The sequence below is a fragment of the Meles meles genome, chromosome 7 (assembly GCF_922984935.1).
Source record: "Meles meles chromosome 7, mMelMel3.1 paternal haplotype, whole genome shotgun sequence".
NCBI classification, from domain to species: Eukaryota; Metazoa; Chordata; class Mammalia; order Carnivora; family Mustelidae; genus Meles; species Meles meles.
In genome coordinates this window covers 5,784,237-5,807,728 of record NC_060072.1, presented here as the reverse complement: position 1 = coordinate 5,807,728, position 23,492 = coordinate 5,784,237, and the positions used below count along the sequence as shown (strand labels likewise).

Genomic DNA, 23,492 nt, shown 5'->3' with positions numbered 1-23,492 from the left:
GTGCTGCGTGCGGGAGTCTCACTGCCAAGGCCAGCGCGCCCTCCTCCACCCCCAGGGCTACCCTCCCTCCTGCCAGTTCCTCCCCCTCCTTGGCTCAGACATGGAAACTGCACTCAGCCGAGAGGGGACATCTCAAAGCAATCACAGGGGTCTCCGGGCCTCACTCATCTGAGGCCTGATCTGAGCAGCGGCGTCTCTGTCCACACAGGACTGTCCCAGGAGCAGACACAAGTCCGGCTCCACAGCCGGCACACAGAGTTCAGCCTGTTCAGCCTCTCACAAACACACAGACACTGTCCACCAGGCTGCCAGGCCCTTCTCCGGCCCTTAAGGATGCGGGGTGCCCGGTCATGAACCTCTGTTCTCCGTGACAAGAGTCAATGCATTTACTGCTGAATTTTGGATTTTCTTTTTAATGTTCAATTCCACCTCATAAACTGGTCTCCGGGTACGTCAGAAACCCTGCTCACAGCGCAGATTCCCAGGCCCGGCCCCGCCTGCCTGGATCAAAACCTGTGGGAAGGCCCAGCAAGCAGCCACGACTCATGTGCCCTGGGGACCCTCGTGCACCCCACAGTGAGAGCAGCACACAGACACGACAGCGAGGCCTTTTTTAAACCTTAGTGGGTGTGTGGGCTCTATTTTGAACACTGGACTTAGAACTGAAACTCCTGAGGGGAGACAGGCCAGTCCAGCCTGACCCACTGGGGGAAAACCAGGCGGAGGGTGGGGGGCAGTGGAGAATCGGAGGCTGATTTTTCAGGGGAGTCAGTGGAACTGCATCTCCCCGGAGAGCTTAGGGTGCGACCCCCCCGGCCACTGCCCACATCACTGTCCCAGCAGCCTCTGCGGGACAGGAAGCTGCTAACTCTCCAACCCCCGACCCCACCATCTCCCAGTTCCACAGAGAAGGCCTCCAAGGCTCTGAGGAGGGCATCCACTCCGCACAGGACCTGCTGCCTAGTCCCCGGGCCAGACCGAGTGCCCTCAGGTCCCACAGCCGTGGGCCAGTCTGTCAGGAGCCCCTTGGCAGGCCTGGGCCCCAATGCCTGTCCCTGCACGTCCGTGCTCCAGGGCCAAGCCTCTGTTTCGCTATGGGTCACGGGTGCCAGGCATCTGGGAGCCACACGTGAAGCTCTGAACACAGCGGCCCACGTGCCGGTGGCCCGGGGTTGACTCCTTTCCCTTTCCCTCAAAAACATGCCCGTCTGCTTTGAACAGTAAAACCAGACACAAACAAAAACCACAAACCAGCCAATAAATAGCAGACTTGAGGCACCAAACAGAGAGGCGGTGTCCGGACGCCCACGACGTCACAGAGCCGGAGGCCTAAACACGGGGAGGCCACCACGAGGCCATCCCTGACCGTCCGCTCACGCCAAAGTATGCCTCCTGCATCCACGGGCCCAGGGGAGCTGCCGGGAGCCCCTGGCGTGCCCCACGCAGCACCTCGTTGGAAGCTGGGCCCGAAGCCGCCTCGGCCTCCGGCAGACACGTGGACATGAGGCAGGTGAGCCCATAAAGACAAGTACTTGTGGCAAGAAAACAAGCATCCCCCGCTGCTGGCACCTGGTGGCTCTCCGCTCACAGACACTGCCCAGTGCCCCCCAGCTTGCCACCCATTGCCACGGCCCAGCACCCACCGCCACGGCCCGGCACCCACCGCCACGGCCTTCAGCGACTGCACGATGATCCAGTGGATCTCGTCGAACAGCTTGCTGGTCACCTCCTTGCCGCGGGTGCTCTCCAGATACAGCCGCAGGTTGCTCACGGTCCACTTGCCCCCGTGGATGTGGTTGTAGTCTTCCTGGGGACGGGAAAGGGCACAGCGTCCCAGGCCATGCATCCTGAGGAATGCAGCACCTGCTCGCCCCCCTAGAACATGTGCCGGGACCCACTATACGGGGATGCTTTATTTTTTAATTTTTATTTATTTTTAAAGATTTTATTTATTTATGAGAGAGAGCACGAGAAGGGGGTGGGTCAGAGGGAGAAGCAGACTCCCTGCCAAGCAGGGAGCCCAAAGCGGGACACAGTCCCGGGACTCCAGAATCATGACCCAAGCTGAAGGTAGTTGCCCAGACAACCGAGCCGGCCAGGCGCCCTGGGTATGTTTGAAACTACTCACCTCTAGTGGTTAACACTCACGATTAGTAACCCACGCCTGTGGAGCATGCCGCAGAGTGCCGCCCAGACCCCAAGTTCAAGCCCAGACACTCTTCTGGCAGAAACCCTCTCTGGGAGCCGCCCGTGGCTAATGGGAGCAGCCCAGTGCAGGGCCCCTTAGTCCCTGATCCATCGTGGGTGGCTGTGCAGGATGATCCGGCTCCAGGCATCCCCCAGCAGCCGCATCCCAGCTCGACCCTCCCTCCGCCCTGTCTGGACTCCCCCCGCCAATGCTGCCCCAGCAGACCCCCTGGGCACTCATCTCTGCCTGCGAGTCTGCTTCTAGAGAAGCCGCGCGCCAGCACCGGGCACTGTGGTCCAAGGGCACCACCCACGTGACTCCTCATGATGTCCCGTCCGTGGGTAAGAGCGTCAGGCTCAGAGGGCTTATGTGACCGCCCCAAGCGTCCACCCAGGCCGTGAGGCAGCTGGCACCGAGCCCGGCTTTCTCACCCTCATCCACTGCTCCTTCCACGCCTCTGACTCTAAACACTGACTCTCTACCCAAGGCTCTCTTTTGGAGACAAAAAGCTAGAAAACCCTGAAGTACATCAGGAGGTTATGAGACCAGGTTTCGTTTCCCTAAGTAGAAAGATGAGAAGTGAGGACAAGGGGCACCTGGGGGGCTCGGTCAGTGAAGTGCCTGTCTTCGGCTCGGGTCATGATCCTGGGATCCCGGGATCGAGTCCTGCATTGGGCTCCCTGCTCAGCGGGGAGACCGCTTCTCCCTCTCCGTCGCCCTCCACTCGTGCACTCTCTCTCACAAAAATAAATAAATAAATACAAATTTAAATGTTCTAGAGGTATAAAGTATCTACGACAAAACACGCGTAGAGGGGCGCCTGGGTGGCTCAGTGGTTTAAGCCTCTGCCTTTGGCTCAGATCATGATCTCAGGGTCCTGGGATCGAGCCCCGCATCGGGCTCTCTGCTCCGCAGGGAGCCTGCTTCCTCCTCTCTCTCTGCCTGCCTCTCTGCCTACTTGTGATCTCTCTGTCAAGTAAATAAAATCTTAAAAAAAAAAAAAAACACGCGTAGATATAAAAAGCAGGAAACGTCTCCTGCATTATGGACATCAGGAACATTATTTCATCAGATTTATTTCAGAATACCTAATTAATCTGCAAACTGCCTACGTCTGGACGCACACCTCCTCTTTCCATCCCCTTCTCTGCCTGCTGGATCCATCTGCCTTCCGGTGGGCTCCCACCCACACACTGCACCCCCACCACAGCCCCGAGGCCTCCCTTGTCATCGGTCCTTTGCCATCTGCCTCCCCTGCTGTCCCTTGAACTTCTGAGGGCGGATATGCCCCTTTGCGGTCTCTGACCCAGGCGCTGGGCTGTGCTCTGCATCCCGGGACGCTGGTGGGTGCACTGGACGGACAGCTTGAGCATTTCGGTGTCTGGAACCACATCTGCCCTTCACGCAAAGTCTAAATGAGAGCCACACGAGGCTGCTACACGGGAATGAAACTCCGGTTTCTCAAAGTCAGCACTATCTCACATTCGGCAGCGAAGCATTTACAAATAGAACCCCTGGCACATTGCTGAGATGCTACGCTAACAGGCCTGCCCTCTGCTCTCTCCTTCCGTGGATTAAAAAAAAAAAAATGGCTTCTGTTTCTTATTGGTGAAGTGACTCGGCTGACTGGTGTCCTGAGAAGGCCCATCGAATGGGGCCTTCCCAATGTCACTGCGCCTCCCCAGCGCCCGCACTCCCCCACCCCGGCGGCTAAGCCGGCCAACGCGCTCGGGCACACCGAGTGGACTCAGGTCGGCGCTGTCGTGTCCCAGCCCACACCCAGACCACACCAATGTGCTACTTGGCGACGAAGGGCCTGATGTCACTGCTCAGCTTTCTCCAAATGGCTGACCAGTTCTGTGCCGAGTTCACGAGACTCATCTTCCTAATTCTTACGAATAAGGTCTGGTCAAGCCATCCGTGCTCCTCTAACCTTGAACGTGTGACCCTGGTGCTCTCCAGTCTGCTCTCAGGGGGACCTGCTGGGCGGCGAATCAGGGTCCGCTTCACCCAGAGGACCGACGAGGCCCTCAGTAGATGGTGACCAGCAAGGTAATACCAGGGGGTCCCGCTGGCAGATGAGGCACCCCAGGGAGGCCGGGGTGACTTGCCCAAGTCACACAGAGGGTAAGGGATGGACAGGGGATGGAGCCCAGACTGGTCTGACCAAACCTTCCAGTAATTTCTCCAAAAAAGCTTGTTTTCTATCAACACTTACCCTCTTTCCACTCAAATCACATTTAAAAAAGGACCTAGGTACAAGGCTTCCAATCAAGCAAGATCCAAACAGAATTTCTCATAAGGAAATGAGACCTTCCGACCATTTTTGTTAGGACTCGAGTAAAGGCCCAAAGCCCACACAGAACCTGCGTCCTGCGTCCCAGCCCTCGCTGACCTCACCAGGTACCCCTCACTCCGCAACCCTTGCTCTGGGGGTTCCAGCCACCCTGACCTGCCACCGGACCCGGCCCACGCTGTCCCCTCTGCCCGAACGCCCTTTCCTGGCCTGGGCCAGCCCCGCTCACATGGAGGCTCTCTGCTCGGATACCACTCCACGGCTGTACAGAGAGCCTCTCCAGCCCCCTGGACGAGGGACCGCTTCATCCCAAGCTCTTCCAGACGCGCATTCTCTGGCCTCAGAGCACACATCTCGGTTCATGATTACGCAGTCCTCGACACCTATCTCCCCCTGACAGGCCTAGGCTCCCTGAGGAGGGACCAAGCGAGTTTCTGCCCATCGGGTGTAGCCCGGGCACTTAGCACGGGACCAACCGAGACAGGTGCTCAGCGAGCCAGCTGCCCCCTCCCACCACTCCACGAGGGAGGGAGATCACCTCCTTTTACAAATGAGAAACCCACGCTAGGCTCAGAGACTCAGCTTGTCCCAGGTCACGGGACCAGAAAGGCAGGGCTTGACCCCAGGCCTTTCTTTCTCCGTGAGCCCCCGACCTGAGGCTGTGCCAGAGCGTCTGGAATTCCACTCCTGCAGCCGCCTGCCCTCTCAGAAAAATACAAAGAAACCCACACACTGGGCCCGTTTCCTCCAGCTGGAGAGAGGGACGCGCCTACCCCGTGCTTCTGAATGGCGACGTTGGTGAGATGAACGAACATGTTGTCCAGCTCGCTGGTGCTCGGCGTGTACTTCACGGTGCAGAAGCGGCAGAATCCGAGCTTATACCTACGTGGGAAGGGAGACTACGTCAACACTCTGAGGAGAAGCATAAAGAAAATACAAGGTTTTGGGGGTGCCTGGGTGGCTCAGTCGGTGAAGCGTCGCCTTCAGCCCGGGTCATGCTCTCGGGGTCCTGGAGTCGGGCTCCCTGCTCAGCGGGGAGCCTGCTTCTCCCTCTCCCTCTGCCCCTCCCCTGCTCCTGCACTTTTCTCTCTCTCAAATAAATAAAATCTTAAAAATATATGTATATAGAATACTTTGTTCCCTTCAAAGGGCCCCTGTTTTTGGTTTTAAGCTTTTTTATTTTTTGTTATTTTTTGGGGGGGGTTAAGCTTTTTTAATCAAAAAGAGCTCCTTTTTTATTTTCTATCGTTCTTTTTAATAACCGTCCTACTAAGATACAATTCGCACGCCACAGAACTCCTCCACCTAGACGGAGCGTGCAGCTCAGTGGTTCCTGGTAACCTCAGAGGCGCGTGACGACCGCCACTCGATTTCCTGCGTTCGTCGCCCCACAGAGAAAGCCTGGGACCGTTAGCAGTCACTCCCCAAGCCAGGGCTGGGCCAACGCCGAGCTGCCTTCCGTCTCTGAGGAGTGGCCTACTCTGGGCGGTCAAAGCTCCAGGCAAAACCCCGGCGGCCCTTACATGTAGCAGCGCAGCGGGCGGTAGGTGGACACCAGGACATACAAGCGGAGGTCAAACTTCCTCCCGCCAATGAGCAGCGGGTTGTTGATGTAGAGGGAGATCACGTAGGCTTCCTTGGTAGACTGAGTCACGAACCTGAACGCGTCAGAGAAGGTCAAAGTTAGACGCAAAGACCAAAGGTTGGTAACAAGCCTCTGCCACTCATTAAGCGAGAGGCTGGTGTGTCGGGGAGAAAACGGGGGTCGGGTGGATCCATGGAAGAGCCCCCGAGCCTGTGTCCTGCCCCCAGAGGACAATGCCAGCGGCCCCTGGTGCCCACCAGGGACGTGCTCCCTGGACCCGACCCACGAGGGGGTCAGCAGTGTGCGCTCGGACTTAAATTCTCTGCACGAGGAGAAGGTGAGAGGATCGCTATCCAGCATCGATGAGCAGGTCAGGACCCTGAGAGGCTGGGTGAGGCCCAGACAAAAAACTGGTACCCTCAGCTCCAAGGAGCCCTCAAACCCCGGGCAGAGAGCTGACCTGACACAGCCTAGCGCCACCCCCACTGACTGCACACCCTCCCGCGTGCCTCACACCGGTTCGCCTGTTCCATCCCCATCTTGCCCCCACGGGGGTGGTGCTGTTGGCATCCGCCGTCTACCCGGATGAGGCATGTAAGCATCTACCGAGACAAAACATGCTCAGTAAGTGCAGACAGGGATTTGGAGCCACGTATGCTGGGCCCAGATCGTAAGCAGATGCTTCACTGCCTCAGAAGTACCAGGACTGAGCGGGTCTCACAGAAACTTCCAGAACAAAGAGCAGCCCATAAGGGTCCCAGCTCCTGGTACTGTATGCTGGTTCACACACCACTTCCCTTTGCAGCTTGCCTCGGGTGGGATCCTACAATCAATCACGCGACGGCAGCCACGGAACCCTGCCGTGGTGCCTGCCACGTGGCAAATGCCATACACCTACCGAAGCTAGCAAGGGTCCCCGGCCCCGGGGCGAGACTGGCCAGGTGGCCCGGAACTCCCAACTCAGAAGCCCCGGGGATGGATGGGCCCTGCACTCACGAAGACGTCTTGCTGTCCCGGGACCACTTTTTGATCTGCGAGAGCTTGTTGATCAGAAAGATGCCCTTCCCCTGGGCTTTGCCGCAAGGCTTCATGATCCAGGTGCTGGAGGGGCTCTTCCGGAACTCCTCCACGAACAGGTTGTAGTCGGCGGGCAGCATGTAGGTGACTGGAACAAAGTCTGAAAGGGGAAACAGAGGGGACAGCAGTGGGTAAGTCAGCCCAACGTGCCCACGGTCAGGGACGCATGGCCCCTGCCTTTTCTGCGGCTGCTTCACCCCCTCTGCCTCCCTCCCCCAACCAGGATCAAAAGGACAAGCCCCTTTAGGATAACCTTATCACCTCTGCGCTAAGCCCTTCGCAAACCTTTAATCCCCACAGCCCCCTGTGGGCTAGGTCCTGCTATCATTCCCATTTACCAGATGAGGAAACTGAGGCCCAGAGAGATGTCAGAGGGTTATCTAATTTTCCTGGGTATGTAAAGGGATTCTGAAACAATCCGACAGTCCAGTTTTTACCACCGGACCAGAACAGGGACGCACCTCTCCCTGGGAACCACCAGATGCGGCGATGAGCCTGCATTACAAAATGCAGCTTGCTGCTCGGGACGGGGTTCCCGCCACCTGTGCGCCAAGGTCGCGCGCTCCCGCACGGGCACCGCATTCCCAAGGCGCTCCCAGAAATGCAGATCCCAACGTGCACCCCCGCCCTGCCATTCTGGAGATGTGGAATGAAAGAGGTGCCCAGCCCAGCCAGCACGGGCATGTCCCCATCCTGGTACCCGGTGTCAAACATGGGGCCATTTAGAAAGACACAAACCCAGATAGAGATATTTCCCATTTTCGTCTTTTTCTGCTAGAGGGCTCCCTTCCTTCTCCAGCTCCTTCCTGTATCTTTTAATATTCTTCACCATCAGGTCCTTCCGGGTCAGCTCGTAGTGGTTCGGAAAGTGGTTCACTATTTGATCGTCTGAGAGCCGATAGCCAGTTTCGACGCTAAAAACGTTCCGGATGGTTTGTACACTCATCCTATAAGGGAAGCACAGAAGGGGCATGTGGGGCACAAGCTCAGAGCGGGTCCACATGGGGGCAGGGCTCGTCAAAGCTGGTGACCGTTCCCCCCACCCCCGGCATGCGGGCCAGGAGACGCTCGGCCCAGCGCCACACAGGGTGGTGTCCAGTGACCGGCTGGGCCCGCAACCGTTGGGGGGCCATGGGGGCTGTTCTGAGTCTCCATTGTGGATGGTTTCACTCCCCAGCGCAGAGAAGATGCTCCTAAATGCTTATCGGTTCCAGGTCCCATTGATTGTGTGTGGACACCAACCACCCAATGAAAGGACCTCCTCCAGACTCTGAAATCAGGAAAATCATTTACACAATATTTTCATCCAACGTCAAGGACAGGGACCATTTTAAATCAGAATGACAGGGTGATTTGAGGGCCCTGGGTCAGTACTTCGTGTTCATACAGAGACCTCTGATGGGCCAGAACTCAAGTGAAATGAGGACAGGTGAAAGACAAAGGGATTCCTTCTAATCTTCTAAGACAGCCAGTCTCCCCGCCACCCTCTCCACCCTCCTTGCCCCACAGAGACGCAGGGAGGGAGCGGGAAGGACAGGACCGGCCCTCACTCTGGAACCACGGCCACGGGCGAGGCGGGCTGTCTGCGGCCTCCTGGCCCCAATCCACCCCAGCCGCCCCAGGCACCAACTACAGCACCCAAAGCATTTCTCCTGATTCTACAATCATGGTTATAATGGGAGTTTTAAAATGTTTTAGGAGGGAAGAGCTCGACCACGTGCAAAAGCAGAGAAAAGTGCGCCAGAGCCGTTACTGGCAAAGGCGGCTGTGGCCGGAGGCCAGCCTTGTTTTGATCCTACCCCACCCACGCCCCACAGCGCCGGCTTATTTGGGAGCCATTTCCAGACACAGCGTCCCACCGCAGATATTCCAGTCAGCGTCTCTCATCGCTAAGGACTCTTTATATTATACTATATCCTACTTTGTACTGTTCTCATAACTAAAAAACCAGTCATTGCTGGTATCCTCAAATATTAATTGGTGCTCACACTTCCTTAGTTGTCTGAGGAATCTTATTTACAGCTTGTGCAAAGAGCCAGGCTCTTCTCTCTCCCACGGCTCTTTTCTATCTGTCTTCTCCCTCCTTTCTTCCTATGCTACTGATTTGTTGAAGACCCGGGATCACCGGTCCTCCAGGGGCGCTCCAGGGGTCCTCCCACGTTCCTTACTCAGCATGGCTGCACCCGTGTCCCCTCCCTCCTCCCTCCTGGTCCCCTCCCACATGCTGCCGGTAAATCGGGAGTCAGACTGCAGACTGGGGAGCTGCAGGTCAATCTGGGGGCATCTCATCTGCATTTGGACCGGCCACATTTAAGTGCTCATCAGCCCTGTGGTTAGTGGCTCCCGGACAGGGCAGGCCCAGACCCTTACGTCATTAAGGAAGGCAAAACGGGTGTGTTTCCACACTGTCGTTTCTCCTTCGTGTGTTAGCAGGAATATTTCTACAAGGAGAAGTTCCCCTTCATCAACAGTTTGGATACTCAAAACGTAGTTCATACAGAAAATATGAACAAAATGTTTGTTTCTTTCCCATTATCAGTTTGCAAAGTACTGAGCTGTTTCCCTACCATCCTCAGGTCCGGTGATGGATAAGATACATTCTGGGTATCCAATACTGCAAAGCAAATGGCCCCGTGTTAGCAACTTAAGACGACATCCACTAAATCCCATCTCGAGGTTTTGGGGCTCAAGACTTGGGCCAGGGGGGGCGGGAGAGGAGCACCTGGGTGGCTCAGTCGTTAACCATCTGCCTTCGGCTCAGGTCATGATCCCAGGGTCCTGGAATCCAGCCCCACATCGGGCTCTGTGCTCAGCAGGAAGCCTGCTTCTCCCTCTCCCACCTCCCCCTGCTTATAGTCCCTCTCTCACTGTCTCTCTGTCAAATAAATAAATAAAATCTTAAAAAAAAAAAAAAAGACTCGGGGCGGGGCTCAGTGGAGGGTGCTTCTGCTCCCTATGGCCCTGACTGGGGCCACTTGGAGGATACTCAGGGGTGTTCAGGGTATGATCCGACCTGGAGGGTCCAAGAAGGCCTCGTTCCTGCCTGGCACCTTGGCGGGCATGGCTACAAGCGCCCCACACAAGCCCTCTACACGGCTTCTCCAGCAAGAGGGTCCCAGAAGTCAGGCTTCTCCCGCGGCGGCTCGGGGCTCCGCCGAGAGTTCCCATAAAGGAAGTGGAAGCTGCCAGTTTCTCAAGGCCTGGGCCCAGACACGTCGCACTTTGGCTTTGCTCTGGCCAAACATGTGGCAGAGGGATGGTGTGCCGCTTGGAGACCAGCCCTGAAGGGCCTGCAGAGCTTCCAACCTCCCTCCTGGCCCCTCGCCACCGTGGGAGAGCAAGCCCCCGCTCGCGGGCCGCGGGGATGGGAGAGCTGCGTGGAGAGAAGCCGCTGTGCTCCTCGGGCAGGGCAGCCAAGAGCAGACAAGCCCCAGCTGACCTCCCCCAGAGGACAGATGCACGGGGGAGCCCAGGCACGATCAGCTCTAAAGGTAGCACCGAGCCAAACCTATACGTGCTATCAAACGGTTGTTCCGAGCCCGTTTTGTGCTGTCTCGTTACACCCATCAGTTGGGCCCTCAGACAGCTCACGCGCGCACTCCGGGATAGCCACGCTTTCGTGTCCACATGACTCCTGCTTCCTGCCCGTATGCAAGCCGTGATCTCATCGTCATCATATTTACTGTTACACAGTTTTCCTGCTTTAGAACTGTCAGTTGTTTTATGCTTTTATAACGTTTCTTTTTTTTTAATAAAGATGTTATTTATCTGACAGATAGAGGTTACAAGTAGATAGAGAGGCAGGCAGGCAGAGAGGGAGGGAGAAGCAGGCTCCCCGCCGAGCAGAGAGCCCGATGCGGGGCTTGATCCCAGGACCCTGAGATCATGACCTGAGCCGAAGACAGAGGCTTAACCCACTGAGCCACTCAGGCGTCCCTGTCACTTGCTTTAATGGCTGCGCTATAACCCACCCGGTTAACGTGGGTACCTTTCCCTATAACCATTTAATATTTAGCTGATGTTGATATTTTACCCTAACCAATTGTTAGGACTTAATGGGACACTTCGTGCTTAAAACAGGAGCTCTGAGGAGTTCAAATATCCAAAGCGACACAGTTCCACTCTTTTCTCTCTCGCTAAGACTAGCTCCCAAATGCTTCTCATGTGGTGTGAAGAAGGGAAGGGAGGCACTCTGCACCCTCCCAAGCGTTGATTAATCACTCAGAGAAGCCAAAAGGACTGAGGGCTGGCTAATAAGCCCATGGCACAGAGCCATGGGACACAAAGCAGTAAGTTCAAAACACTTTTTTTTACTGACATTTCAAGATTTTATTTATTTGAGGGAGAGAGAGAGTGTGTGTGAGCGAGCACAAGTGGGGGATAGGGGCAGAGGGAGAAGCAGACTCTCCACTGAGCAGCTAGCCCAACCAGGGCCTCGATCCCAGGACCCCAAGATCATGAGCTGAGCCAAAGGCAGACGCTTAAACAACTGAGCCACCCAAGCGCCCTACAAAATGCTCTTACTCAGCCTTTCTTTCAGAGCTCCTCTGGAAGCAGGGCTCTGCCTGTGTTATTTCCTTCTGCCTCAGAGAAGAATATCAGCGTGACGCCAAAGCACGCACGGCCGCTGCATTTCTCTACAAATGCTCTCTCTGCTGGCATTCCATGCTCGCCAAGGGAAATTGGGTTTTGGTTTAAAGAACAGGTACCTTAAATTGCTATAGGGGCAAAGAGTCATCCCGGGGTGCCCGGGTAGCCTGGTCGGTAAGAGTCTGCCTTCGGCTCAGGTCATGATCTCAAGGTCCTGGGATCGAGCCCGCTGGGTCCAGGGATCGGGCTCTCTGCTCGGCGGGGAGCCTGCTTCCTCCTCTCTCTCTGCCTGCCTCTCTGCCTACTTGTGACCTCCGTCAAATAAGTAAATAAAATCTTTAAAGAAAGAAAGAAAGAAAGAAAGAAAGAAAGAAAGAAAGGAAGGAAGGAAGAAAGAAAGAAAAAGAAAAGGTCATCCCTCTAATCACTGCGGGAGATGGAAGCCGGACGCCAGCGCACTCTGCACCCGGGCCAGCACCGGGCCCTGGGGAGCCTGGGTAAGCCAGACAAGGTCCTCACGGTCGTGAGGCTCGTGGTCACATGTAAAGAGTGCAGAGGCGGGGAAACCACATTTGCTTCCTGACACCAGGGAAAGCAGGCTGGGGGGCTGGAGAGGCACCGGCGGCTTCCGGGGCAGGCAGCTCGTGCGCTGGTGCGGGAAGGACAGCGACAGCACACACTTATGGGGCGCCCGTCACCGCCCATGCTCCGTGCTTTACTGAGTCATTCAAATTTCAAACAACGGGATTTGCAAAGAGAGGTCGAGTCCTTTGCTAATGGCCACAGAGACAGCCGTGGGAGAGCCAGGGTGGGAAGCCAGGCATGACCCATCTCCGGGGTCCAGACATCTGACCGCCGGATGTGTCGCCCCTCTCAAGGCTGGGCTGAGGGGGCAGAAAGCACAGCCTTTACACAGGTGTGGAAGCAAGAACGTCTTAGTAGGTCAACAGGGGAAAACACGCCGGCTGCTGCACTAGGACACGAGGGAGAAAGAAGCGGCTGGAAAGAGACTGAGGAACAGTCGGTTAAGCGTCTGCCTCTGGCTCAGGTCATGATCCCAGGGTCCTGGGATCAAGTCCCACATCAGCTCCTTGCTCAGAGGACAGCCTGCTTCTCCCTCTGCCTGCCGCTCCCCCTGCTTGCGCTCTCTCTCTGACAAACAAATAAATAAAATCTTAAAAAAGAAAGAAAGAAAAAGCCTCCAGAGTCCCACCAGCTCGCCCTTCCTCAAAGATTCATGGGGCAGGAGCTAAAGAGGGCTGGGGATGGCAGGGGCAACCACGGGTGGCAGTTTGGGCACACAACCCTGCCCGAGGGCGGAGGCCGCCCCGAGGCAGGGAGCAGCCCAGCCCCGGACAAGGGAGGACACAGGACCTCACCCGGTGAAGGGGGGAGGCAGGCGGGAGCAGGAGTCTAGGACAACCCTTGTGTTTGCCGCTGGGTGGAACACCACCAGGGAGTCCGTGCCGAACCCTGCTTCCCTGTTCTCGAGCCACTCGCTTCTCAGCTGTTGGTAACCAGTCCCACCGGCACAGTTTGCCGTGAGAGGACGCAAAGGGAGGCACAGATCCTCCAGCACTGGGCAAAGGCACTGACTGAGAACGCCGACCGGAGGGGACTCCGGCTTCTCACCAAACCCCGGCCGTCTTAGCCATGCTGGCTTGTGCGGAAACATCCCGGGACGTCCGACGCCAGGCCGCCACACAGGAGTGCGGGACACGCCGGGACGTGGACGAGCCAAGGGTGTTCTCGTCGTGTGCTCCTAGGGGGCCTCAGGGCGGAAGATGTGTGACAGGTGGTGCCCCCTGGGGAGCAGCCCGCGCCAGCGTTCACCAGACGACAAGCGGCCTGGGAAAAACACTCAGATCCTGCTTTCTCTACTTACCAGTAAAAGTTCCAGTCTTCATTTTCTGTCACTTGGATCCATCCTCTCTTTTCAAAGTTATTTATCAGCACGGACTTCTCGATATCAGTGACCCATTTCACTTTCCCTGCCATAATCCTGGGAGAGGTCAACGTGTTAGAGGCTGGAAATGTCAACAGCAAGACACTGTCCCTCGCACACCCCAAGCTCCCCCGACGCGGGCCGTGGTTCTTGGCCATCTGGCAGAGACATCTGGCCATGTCTTTTGTTGTCACAGCTGGGGACACGGATGCCTTGATGCTGCCCGACACCCTACGGCGTATGGGATGCCCCCTCCCCCACAGCAAGTCACCCAAGCCAAAATGTCAACGGTGCCAAAACTAAGAAACCCTGGCCTGCTGGGGGGGGGAGGGGGAAGAGAGCAATGAGAGAGTCACCACCTGATGGGTGTCACCATGGCGACAGGAGCCACCAGAGGCAGCACCTGGGCTGTGAGACCTGAGGCGGGAGGTGGCCCTCGCAGGGTGGCTGGGGGAGACCGCCCTCCCGCCCTGGAGCTGGCTTCCGGAGGAGCCTGTCCCAACAGGAGCACCTCCCACCCCGTCCAGCACTGCTACCCCCCTGCTTCCTCCCCTGCCCTGCTCCATCTCACTCTCTGTAAGCGCGGGTAACCTTCAAGTGTTTATCTGACCACATGGCTGCCTTTCACTAGCCTCCGTGGCTTCCCAGCGCTTTTAAGATCTGCAGACCCTCAGCCCTCACCTGCTTCGCCTTCACCTGCTCTGTTCTCGCCACACTGGACTTCTCTGCCCACACTCTGCCTCAGGGCCTTGGCATGTGCTGGGTGTCTGTGCCTGTGGCACTCCCACTCCCTCTCTGCCTGGCGAAGCTGCTGCCCACTCATCGGCCAGCATAAGTGAAAGTCACTCCCTCCACAAAGCCTCCCTGGCTCCAGACCTGGTTCATGGCCACTCGGGACTCCTGCACTCCTGTCCCTGCGCGAGGACAGGCAGCTGGCTTTCTTCTTCGCAGGGTCTAGCCCTGCACCTGGCATGTGACAGATACCCCATTCAGACTGACTGACAATGGCCCCAGGCCTTTGTCAGCACCACTGTGTGACCTGGAGAAAGTTAGAAAAGAGGAGACCTGGGTGTGCCTTGCCTCGGGCAAGGGAGAGGGAAGACAATCCCGCGGAGCTGGCCACAAAACCAGCCACTGCCGCCTCACCCTGCCCAGCAGTGGCAGTGTGGCAGAGCTGGGGCTTGAGTTCGAGCGCCGGTTCTGAAACTCACAAGCTGTGTGACTCTGGGCAAGTTACTTAACCTCTCTGAACTTCTGTTTCCTTCTCTCTATGAAGAGCATGTACCCGTCTCACAGGGCTAGAGTGAGGATGAAAGGCGTGAACAGTGGAACAGCGCGCAGCACGTAGAAAGCACTCAAGAGGGATCTGGTGTTACCGTTGCCGTCATCCCCACTTTACGGATTTGGACGCTGAGGCTCAAAGGTTAAGAGCCCCTAAAAGAATCAGACCGAAGGCAGCCATGGAGCCCTGACTTGAGGCCACGGTGACCCTATTCCGATGTGCCACCTCTTTTCACACAGTCTGCTGCCCCCCACCCCGCTCTGAACATGGGCTTCATCAGGAGGATGCCCATGGCCCCCGGGGGTCAAGGTAAGAAATGCACAGAACCGCCCTCTGCAAAACCAGAAGCCGCCCTGTGATGACAGGAGACTGTTATCGTGGAAAGTCAGCAGCGGCCACACAGAAACGCTGGCAGAGGCCGCACGGGAGCGGAATCCCCGCGCGCTGTGACCCCACACCCCTCCCGGGGCCAACCCCAACCAGTGTCCAAAGCCCTGGCGAGTTTACCCTCCCCACCTTCAGCCCTCACAGCCCAGCAGCCCAATCCTGCTCCAACTCTGCCCCCTAGAGTCCAACCGCAGACTCGGGATTGTGGGGAGAACCACCCCCCAGGCAGGCAACCACCACCCCCCCAGCCCCTCATATCTCAGTGGCTGCCACCCTGCGCAGGCGCTGACCCACAACCCGCCTGGGGGTGACCCCGCGGGGGCATCGATGGGGCCGTGCTTGAGCAGTCGGAAAACGCTTCCCGGGGGTGATCCCCAAACCCCGTAAAGCAGACGCAGCACATATTCTCACCCTCCCTTTACAGAGCGGGACACGGAGCCTCGGAGGTCAGGCTTTCTCGCCGCCCCACCCACCACTTCCGCGGGACGCTAAGGAAAACCAGCCTCTCAGGCCGGACCCACCATAGGGACTCCTGGAGCCCACAGGCACGGCCAAGTTCGCTTCAGCTTCCGGGCCTGCTGCTTGGGGTTCGTACCTACAACAAAACGAGCACTCAGGCAAAATGTCCACGGCCCAGGACCGAGACGGTCTGTGAACATGGCAAAACCGTGTCTTCTGCTGAACAAGAACATGCCACGAGCTGTCTCGAGGGTCTTTTCTTTTGTGATACCTTTTTCCGGATTCTCTTACTTCTTGACTCCGGCGGGACTTTCTGGGCCGCCCTGCGACTCCACTTCACACGCCCCCTGCTCGAGCCCAGCACCCACCTCCCTGCTGCTCCCACCCAGGGCTCCTCACCCAGCTCCGCTGATCCCAAAGCTGCAGGTCAAAGGCCACCTCCCCCAGGGAGCCATTCTCGTCACCTTTTCCCTCCACCGAACCACCCAGCCTTCCCTGTAAGTCCCCTGCCGTCTTCGTTGGCACACAGACCTTCCTACCTTGCCTTTCTGGTCATTGTTTACCTTCCTTCTAGAAGACAGTAAGGTGGGGGGAAGACTCTCTTCGCCGCCTGCTTCCTTCTCATCCCCCCGATTCTTTCTAGACTTCGGTGTGAGCATTTGCAACAACATTCACAGCGCTTTTGGCAGACCCCACTGTCTCCAGCACCCAGGCCTTGCACCCAGCCCTCCGGCATATGTCGGGGCAAACAACGCCTACTCCTCACGAAAGTGAGGGAACAGACACATCCCCAAGGGTCAGTCCTTTGAATCTGACTCTGTTTTCAAGAGTTACTTCCCTGTTGGGGCGCCGGGGTGGCTCAGTGGGTTAAAGCCTCTGCCTTCGGCTCAGGTCATGATCTCGGGGTCCTGGGATCGAGCTCCGCATCAGGCTCTCTGCTCAGCAGGGAGCCTGCTTTCCCCTCTCTTTCTGCCTGTCTCCCTGCCTACTTGTGATCTCTGTCTCTCAAATAAATAAATAAAATCTTGAAAAAAAAAAAAGTTACTTCCCTGTAAATGTTATGGGTTGGAACTGTATCCCCAAAAAAGATATGTTGAGGGGCACCTGGCTGGCTTAGTCAAAAGAGCATGTGACTCTTGATCTCAGGGTTATGAGTTCAAGTCCTACATTTGGCATACAGATTATTTAAAAAGAAAAAAAAAAGAAGGAAATCTGGACGCAGGGACACACAGACACACAGGGAAGATGGTCCCATGAACATGAAGGCAGAGATGAGAGCTGTGCAGTCACAGCCCAAGAAAAGTCTGGGTCCATCACAGACTGGAAGAGACCAGGAATCCTCCCCGGATTCTTCGGAGAGAGCACGGCTCTGCCAGCGCCTTGATTCCAGACTTCTGGCCTCACCGAGCCACTCACTTCATGGCACTTTCAAAGTACAGCCCAGGAAATGACCCCGAGATATAGCCATTCCAGGCACGAGAAGAAAAAGGAAATTTACACCTATAAAGAGTTTTAAATATATATGTGGGAGACAGCACGGTAAAGTGATGTGCAAAAGGACAAAACAGTTGGGGCGCCTGGGTGGCTCTGTGGGTTAAGCCTCTGATTTCGGCTCAGGTCATGATCTCAGGGTCCTGGGATCGAGCCCCGCATTGGGCTCTCTGCTCAGCAGGGAGCCTGCTTCCTCCTCTCTCTCTGCCTGCCTCTCTGCCTGCTTGTGATCTCTTTTACTCTGTCAAATAAATAAATAAATATATCTTTAAAAAAAAAGGACAAAACATTTATCTAGAGTTAAAAAAAAGAAGAAAAAGAAAGAAATGAACTAAGACCACCTCTCCTTTAAAGAGACACGGGACCTCTTTCCAGAAATGCACCAACCAGCACGATAACCACCACTGGGAACCGATGACAAGGCAGCCTCAGCAGAGCCAAAGGAGGGACAGCAGCTCCTCCGCACCTGAGGCTCGGGCACTCGGGTTATCTCTCACGCTCACACATCCATGGGGACTCGCGAGTTTTCTTGGGGCCTCCATTTCCCCCATGAAGAAAATGGGAATGAGAGCCCCAGGGCCTTGGCAGGATGGCTGAGATCACTGGGCGGTTGGGCGGGTGTGCTCGTGGCACGCCGCAGTTCACTGAATTTGAAACGAGCACCCGCTTTCCCTGAAGGTTCCTGACGCTCTCTCCGATTCAGCCCTGCACGCTCCTCCACTTCCGCCCCTACTTACACAGTGGGTCTGCCGAGCTCCTGGCCAGGTGCTGGAGGTCAGCCCTGCCCTCACAGAGAAGTAACTCGACATTTACTTTATCACCCAAAACAACAGCCGCGACTTCTATGAAGCGCCAGGATCCACCCGGCACAGGGTCTGTGCGTGCTCTTCTCTACTTCCTCCTTCCCTCGGGCTCACATGGGGCTAGAAGGCAGGTGTTCATTCTCCCCGTTTACACATGGAGAAAGTAGGGCTCAAAGAGTAGCAGGCAGGGTTACCTGGGTGGCTCAGTGGGTTAAAGCCTCTGCCTTCGGCTTGGGTCCTGGTCCCGGGATCCTGGGATTGAGCCCCACATCAGGCTCTCTGCTCGGTGGGGAGCCTGCCTCCCCCTCTCTCTCTGCCTGACTCTCTGCCTACTTGTGATCTCTGTCTGTCAAATAAATAAATAAAATCTTAAAAAAAAAAAGAGAGTAGCAGGCAGAGCACAGACTGCAGCCTGTGGACGCCACGCTGCCTCCCCTCCCCACTCTGCCAACTGTCCCTTTACCCCACAGGGCGGGGGGTGGGTGGACTGGTCTCTGTCCCCCAACACCCAGCCACAGCCAGCCACAGTCAGGGGGCTCAGAAATGGCCTGCAGAACAGACAAAGGAACCCGCGAGCCACAGAAGCCAGGGCTGACTCCTTCCCAACCCTAAGAAATACTAAGCCCCTTCCCTTAGAAAAATCAATAAAGAAATACCAGATGTCAGACGGTTCTCCTGTTACTTCCTCCTAAAAGAGGGGAAAAAAAAAGAAGTGAGGTTAGCAGGGCCATGTAATGAACTTGGTAGGTAACGACTCTAGTGAGGTTCACGTGAACTGAACGTGAAGCCATCTGGTCAACTTCTTTCAACACTGAGCCCCACAGGAAGGGATAAAGATGTGATATATATATATGCAACGGAATGATGACTCAGCCATCAAAAAGAATGAAATCTTGCCATTTGCAACAACGTGGATGGAACTAGAGGGTATTATGCTAAGCAAAAATCAAAGAAGGACAAACTACATGATTTCACGCATATGTGGAATTTAAGAAACAAAGCAGGAGAACATATGGGAGCGGGTAGAAAGACAGAGGGAAACAAACCATAAGCGACTCTTAACTACGGAGAACACAGAGGGTTGCAGAGGTGGGTGGGGGATGGGCTGGATGAGTGACGAGGATGAGGAGGGCACCTGTTGTGATCAGCACCGGGTGTTGTATGTAACTGACGAACCACTGAATTCTACTCCTGAACCCGCTATTGCACCCTATATTAACTAGAATTTAAATAAAAATTTGAAAAAAAAAATTAAAAACCTAAACTGAGCATCATAAAACCTAACCCAGAGAAACAGAGTCAGGTGTGTGGTGCTCTTTGTGCTCACTGTGCTCGAACCCCAGTGGGCTGTTCCCCCACCTGAGGTTCGCCAGCCAGGGAAAGGCATTCTCGAGGCAGGCAGTTAGCTATGTTCAGAAAGTGATATGGGTCCCTCTGCCGGGGCTGGTGGGCAGGACCTTCAAAAGCTTGAGGACAGGTTTCCACGGGGACGGCCCTGGGTGTCTGAGCTTCGAAAGCCTAGCTTCTCACCCACCTGCTCGGCTCCGACAGCCACCCTGTGCAGGGACCACGACCGGAGACGCGAGTCCCCTGAACGAGGTGCTCGTGGACAGTCCCTATCCAGGGAGGCAAGAGAGTCATTTCACAAGCTGGAAGCCCCGGCAGCAAGGTGCCTTAACAATCCAGCAAAGCTCAGCTGTGGTCCTGAGGGGGAGATGACTCTTAATCCTGCCAGCAGCAAATGGTGCCAGCTCGACTCCAGAAGATTCCAGATCTGTCTGTGCCTCTCCCCAGCATCCCCATAACCCTGGACGACCACAGCAGGCTCCACTGGTTTCCTTAGCACCATCACCCCACGGCACCCATGCTCTGCCTAGCAGAGTGACCCTCTCACACGCACAAAGCAAATAATGTCACCCTGCTCATAAGCCTCCAGGAACTTCCATTAGCCCCAGAATACAGCCATCACCTACAACCAACTACAAGGTGGATCCCAGGTGATCTGGGCTCCCCATCACCTCTCAAGCTTTGTCTCCAGCACCCCTCCCAATCAGCACTCTGCAGCCCTGGGCCGCCTTTCAGCTCCTCACACCCACCAAGCTGCAGCCTGTCTCAAGGCTTTGCTCTCCCCCACATCTGGCCCCTTCTCGAAGGTCAACTTTTCAGAGTGACTTTCACAACGCCAATCTCAATGCCCCCACTCATCACACTTTACTTCTCTGTGGCCGTCAGGCTGCACACAACTGTTTAGTCCAGTGCCAGCTCAAAGCATGGCCCACAAACCCACCGCACCAGCATCACCTGGAGCTCGTTAGAAATACAAGTTCTGGGTACCTGGGTGGCTCAGTGGGTTAAGCCTCTGCCTTTGGCTCAGGTCATGGTCTCAGGGTCCTGGGATGGAGCCCCGCATCAGGCTCTCTGCTCAGCGGGGAGCCTGCTTCCCCCTCCCTCTCTGCCTGCCTCCCTGCCTACTTGTGATCTCTCTCTGTCAAATAAATAAATACAATCTTTAAAAAGAAATAAAGAAAAAAGAAATAGAAGTTCTTGGGCGCCTGGCGCCTGGTGACTCAGTCGGTGAAGCATCCGCCTTCAGCTCAGGTCATGATCCCAGGATCCTGGAACTGAATACCACATTGGGCTCCCAGCTTGGCAGGGAGCTTGCTTCTCCCTCTCCTCCCTGCTCTCTCTCGCTGTCTCTGTCTCTCTCAACTAAATAAATAAATCTTAAAAAAGAAAGAAAGAAATACAAATTCTTACGCTTCCCCCAACCCCTACACAGATGTGTACACTTGGACTCCTTGGGAGCGGGCCCAGGAATCCGTATCTGAGCAAGCTCTCAGGTGAGATCCCCACCCTTGCCCAAGTTTGAGAAGAACTGGTCCAGTTCCCGTATTTGGTTCCCTGGTGATTACCTGTCTTTGACACACATATCTCACGTCAGGAGAGCAGAAGTGTTGTTCTCAATCATTGCCTACTGAACGCCCAGCATCCAGAACAGCGTCTAATAATAGCAGGTGCTCAATCAATATTTGATGAATTAGCAAAAATAAAGAGGTGAATTCCCTCCTCTCGTGCAATCAAACAAGCCAAGCAGTGCTCAGGCACAGCCCCGCCATCCAGAGTCTGGCAGACCCGCAGGCAGGAGAAAATGGTAAACAAACACCCCCAGACTTTCACACTTTTTCCAGGGGCCTGAATTAGGAGATCTGGAGTTTAGCAGATCTCCACGGGGTGAGGCAACATCTCGGGGAATATCCGTATCCCCAACCCCAGGAGGACAGAACTTTGTCAAAAGGCCTTTCATTTCCCGGAGTTATGACTACTCCCTGACAAAAGCCAGGCCAACCTTTCAGGAGAAACAGCAAGCAGAGGGAAGAAATTATATTCATAGAATGGATGCACTTTTCTGGGTCCAGCCATAAAAAACGGGAGGCTCCTCTGTCCCCAAACCCACTACGCAAACACTTTGGTCACTATCACTTTCAACAAAGTCCCGACTAGGTCAGGATTCTAGGGCGTTTTGATTCCTTTCCAGCTAGTCTTCCTGGAAAAGGAAAAAATATCATCTTTAAAGAAAATAATCAATAGTGTAAACGACGACTTCGAAACAGCTGGATGGCCCCGTTCTAGCTCCGCACGCCCCTGGGAGACAGTGTCATGTTCCACAGCAACCACTTAGCAGGGCTTGTAATGCCTTGGGCACAGGGCAAGACCAATCTTTTTGTAACTGCCACAAACCAGCCCTGAAATGTGCTCAGTGCAATATTTCCGTGAACAAAGAACCTCTCTGCAAACCCTAACCTGCTTACAACAATGAGATGCTTTTACTTCTAGAACGAGTTCCCTGTAGCGCCCCGGCTACTCTATGGGGTGCTCGGCTACCTCCACCTCCCACCCCCTTGGACTGACAAACAGGGAGGGGAAATGCTCAGGTCCAATCCCGCACAGAAGGGCAAGCAGGGCGGGGGACACGAATCCATCTCCTAACCAGCGCTGTCGCCACAGGTCCCCCGCCCCCTGCAAAAGCAGCCAGGAGAAACAATACGGACTGCAAATGAATGGAAAAAGCCTAAACGATGAAATTCTGGGATAGCCAGTATGAATCAGAATGCAATTACAACGACCGGGCAGCACAGGGAAAGTCACAGGAGCTCGGAGGAAAAGCAGGGGCACAGTGGTCAGCGCAGGCTTCCGGGAGGACGCGGGTCCGGCAAGCAGCCCCTAAACAAACCACACGGCCGCGGCCGCGGAGACCTGGGGGAAATCAGACCCGCTCGCGCATGCGCACTCGTCCACCAGGACCGGCCACACCCTCGTCCGGGCAGGCGGCCTCGGCGGCGGGGCCTCACCTGTGAGCGCAGAGCCCCGAGGAGCGCCGAGCAGCGCGCAGCTGGGCGGCTCCGCGCCGTGCCCCGGCCCCGCCTCCAGCCCCACTCCGGCGCGGGCAGGAGGACGCCACTCGCAGCCCCGCGGACCTGCCCGCCGCGCGCCGCGCTGTACTTCCGGGGCGGCGCTCTGGCAACCGAAGACGCCGCCGCTGGCGCCGCGACTGCTTCCGGGGTCACATTTTCCTGGCTCACCTGTAGGCCCCCGGCTCCACGCGACGGGCGCGCATCCTATGAAGGGGAAGACGGTGCATCGCCGGGAGGCTCGCAGCCTTCAGGACCCAGAAAAGAGGTCGAGAGAGGTCGAGGCGCGAGGTCGAGCCTGACAGTGGGAGGCAGAGCCATGTGAGGAATTGGGCCCCGGGTCTGGAGCGCCCTTGGTCTCCTCTGCGGCTCATCTTCCCAGTCTGCAAGGTTGGGACTGCAGGTAGCGCCGACCTCGCAGGGTTGAGTGTCCTTAGGTGTCATCCTGTGCCCAAGTCGTACTAATCAGTAAATGTAAAGTCAGTACCCAAAGGTCCCCTCATGCATGCTCAGTGCCCTCTGAGCATGGGGCTGATTCAGTTTCTGAAACTATATTTTGTAAACTCTCTGTCAGGAAGAGGCAGCGCGGCCTCGTGAGCCATTTAAAACTGGGGTCAGACCTGGATTGCATCCTCGCTCCAAAATCACGGCTCTGTGGCTTTAGGCAGGTCGCTTCCCTCTCTGAACCTCAGTTTTCTTGTCTGTAAATGGGGATAACAGCACTAATATTAAAGGGTTGTTAGGAAGATTATTCAAAAAAAGAAAGAAAGAAAGAGAAAAGAAAAGAAAGAAAAGGCGGGACGCCTGGGTGGCTCAGTTGATGAGGCAACTCCCTTTGGTTGGGGTCATGATCCCAGGGTCGTTTGCTCGAGGCCCCCATCAAGTCCCCCAGTCAGGCTCCCTGCTAAAAGATAAATAAAATCTTAAAAAAAAAAAAAAAAAGCAGGTGGTATAGCACATAATAGTTGCTCAAATTGTTG

General features: G+C 55.8%; 1 protein-coding gene across 4 annotated transcripts in view; it reads right to left on the bottom strand.

Moving 5' to 3' along the window:
• TTLL1 (TTL family tubulin polyglutamylase complex subunit L1) overlaps nt 1-22,584 on the bottom strand; it is a 30,448-nt gene extending 7,864 nt beyond the window's left edge. Inside the window, exons 1-10 of one of the 4 annotated variants that reach the window (XM_046013344.1) lie at nt 22,453-22,584; nt 18,760-18,791; nt 15,872-15,945; nt 14,558-14,720; nt 13,622-13,738; nt 7,885-8,093; nt 7,066-7,246; nt 6,008-6,142; nt 5,258-5,366; nt 1,664-1,807 (exon numbers count right to left, since the gene is read on the bottom strand). In XM_046013344.1, coding sequence (XP_045869300.1) covers nt 1,664-1,807; nt 5,258-5,366; nt 6,008-6,142; nt 7,066-7,246; nt 7,885-8,093; nt 13,622-13,734 — 891 coding nt within the window. In that variant the 5' untranslated portion in view covers nt 13,735-13,738; nt 14,558-14,720; nt 15,872-15,945; nt 18,760-18,791; nt 22,453-22,584. Of the gene's footprint in view, nt 1-1,663; nt 1,808-5,257; nt 5,367-6,007; nt 6,143-7,065; nt 7,247-7,884; nt 8,094-13,621; nt 13,739-14,557; nt 14,721-15,871; nt 15,946-18,759; nt 18,792-21,015; nt 21,036-22,227; nt 22,291-22,452 lie in introns of those variants that run through there. The other 3 variants (XM_046013343.1, XM_046013346.1, XM_046013345.1) reach the window with 3 other exon arrangements.
• Nucleotides 22,585-23,492: the final 908 nt, after the last annotated feature.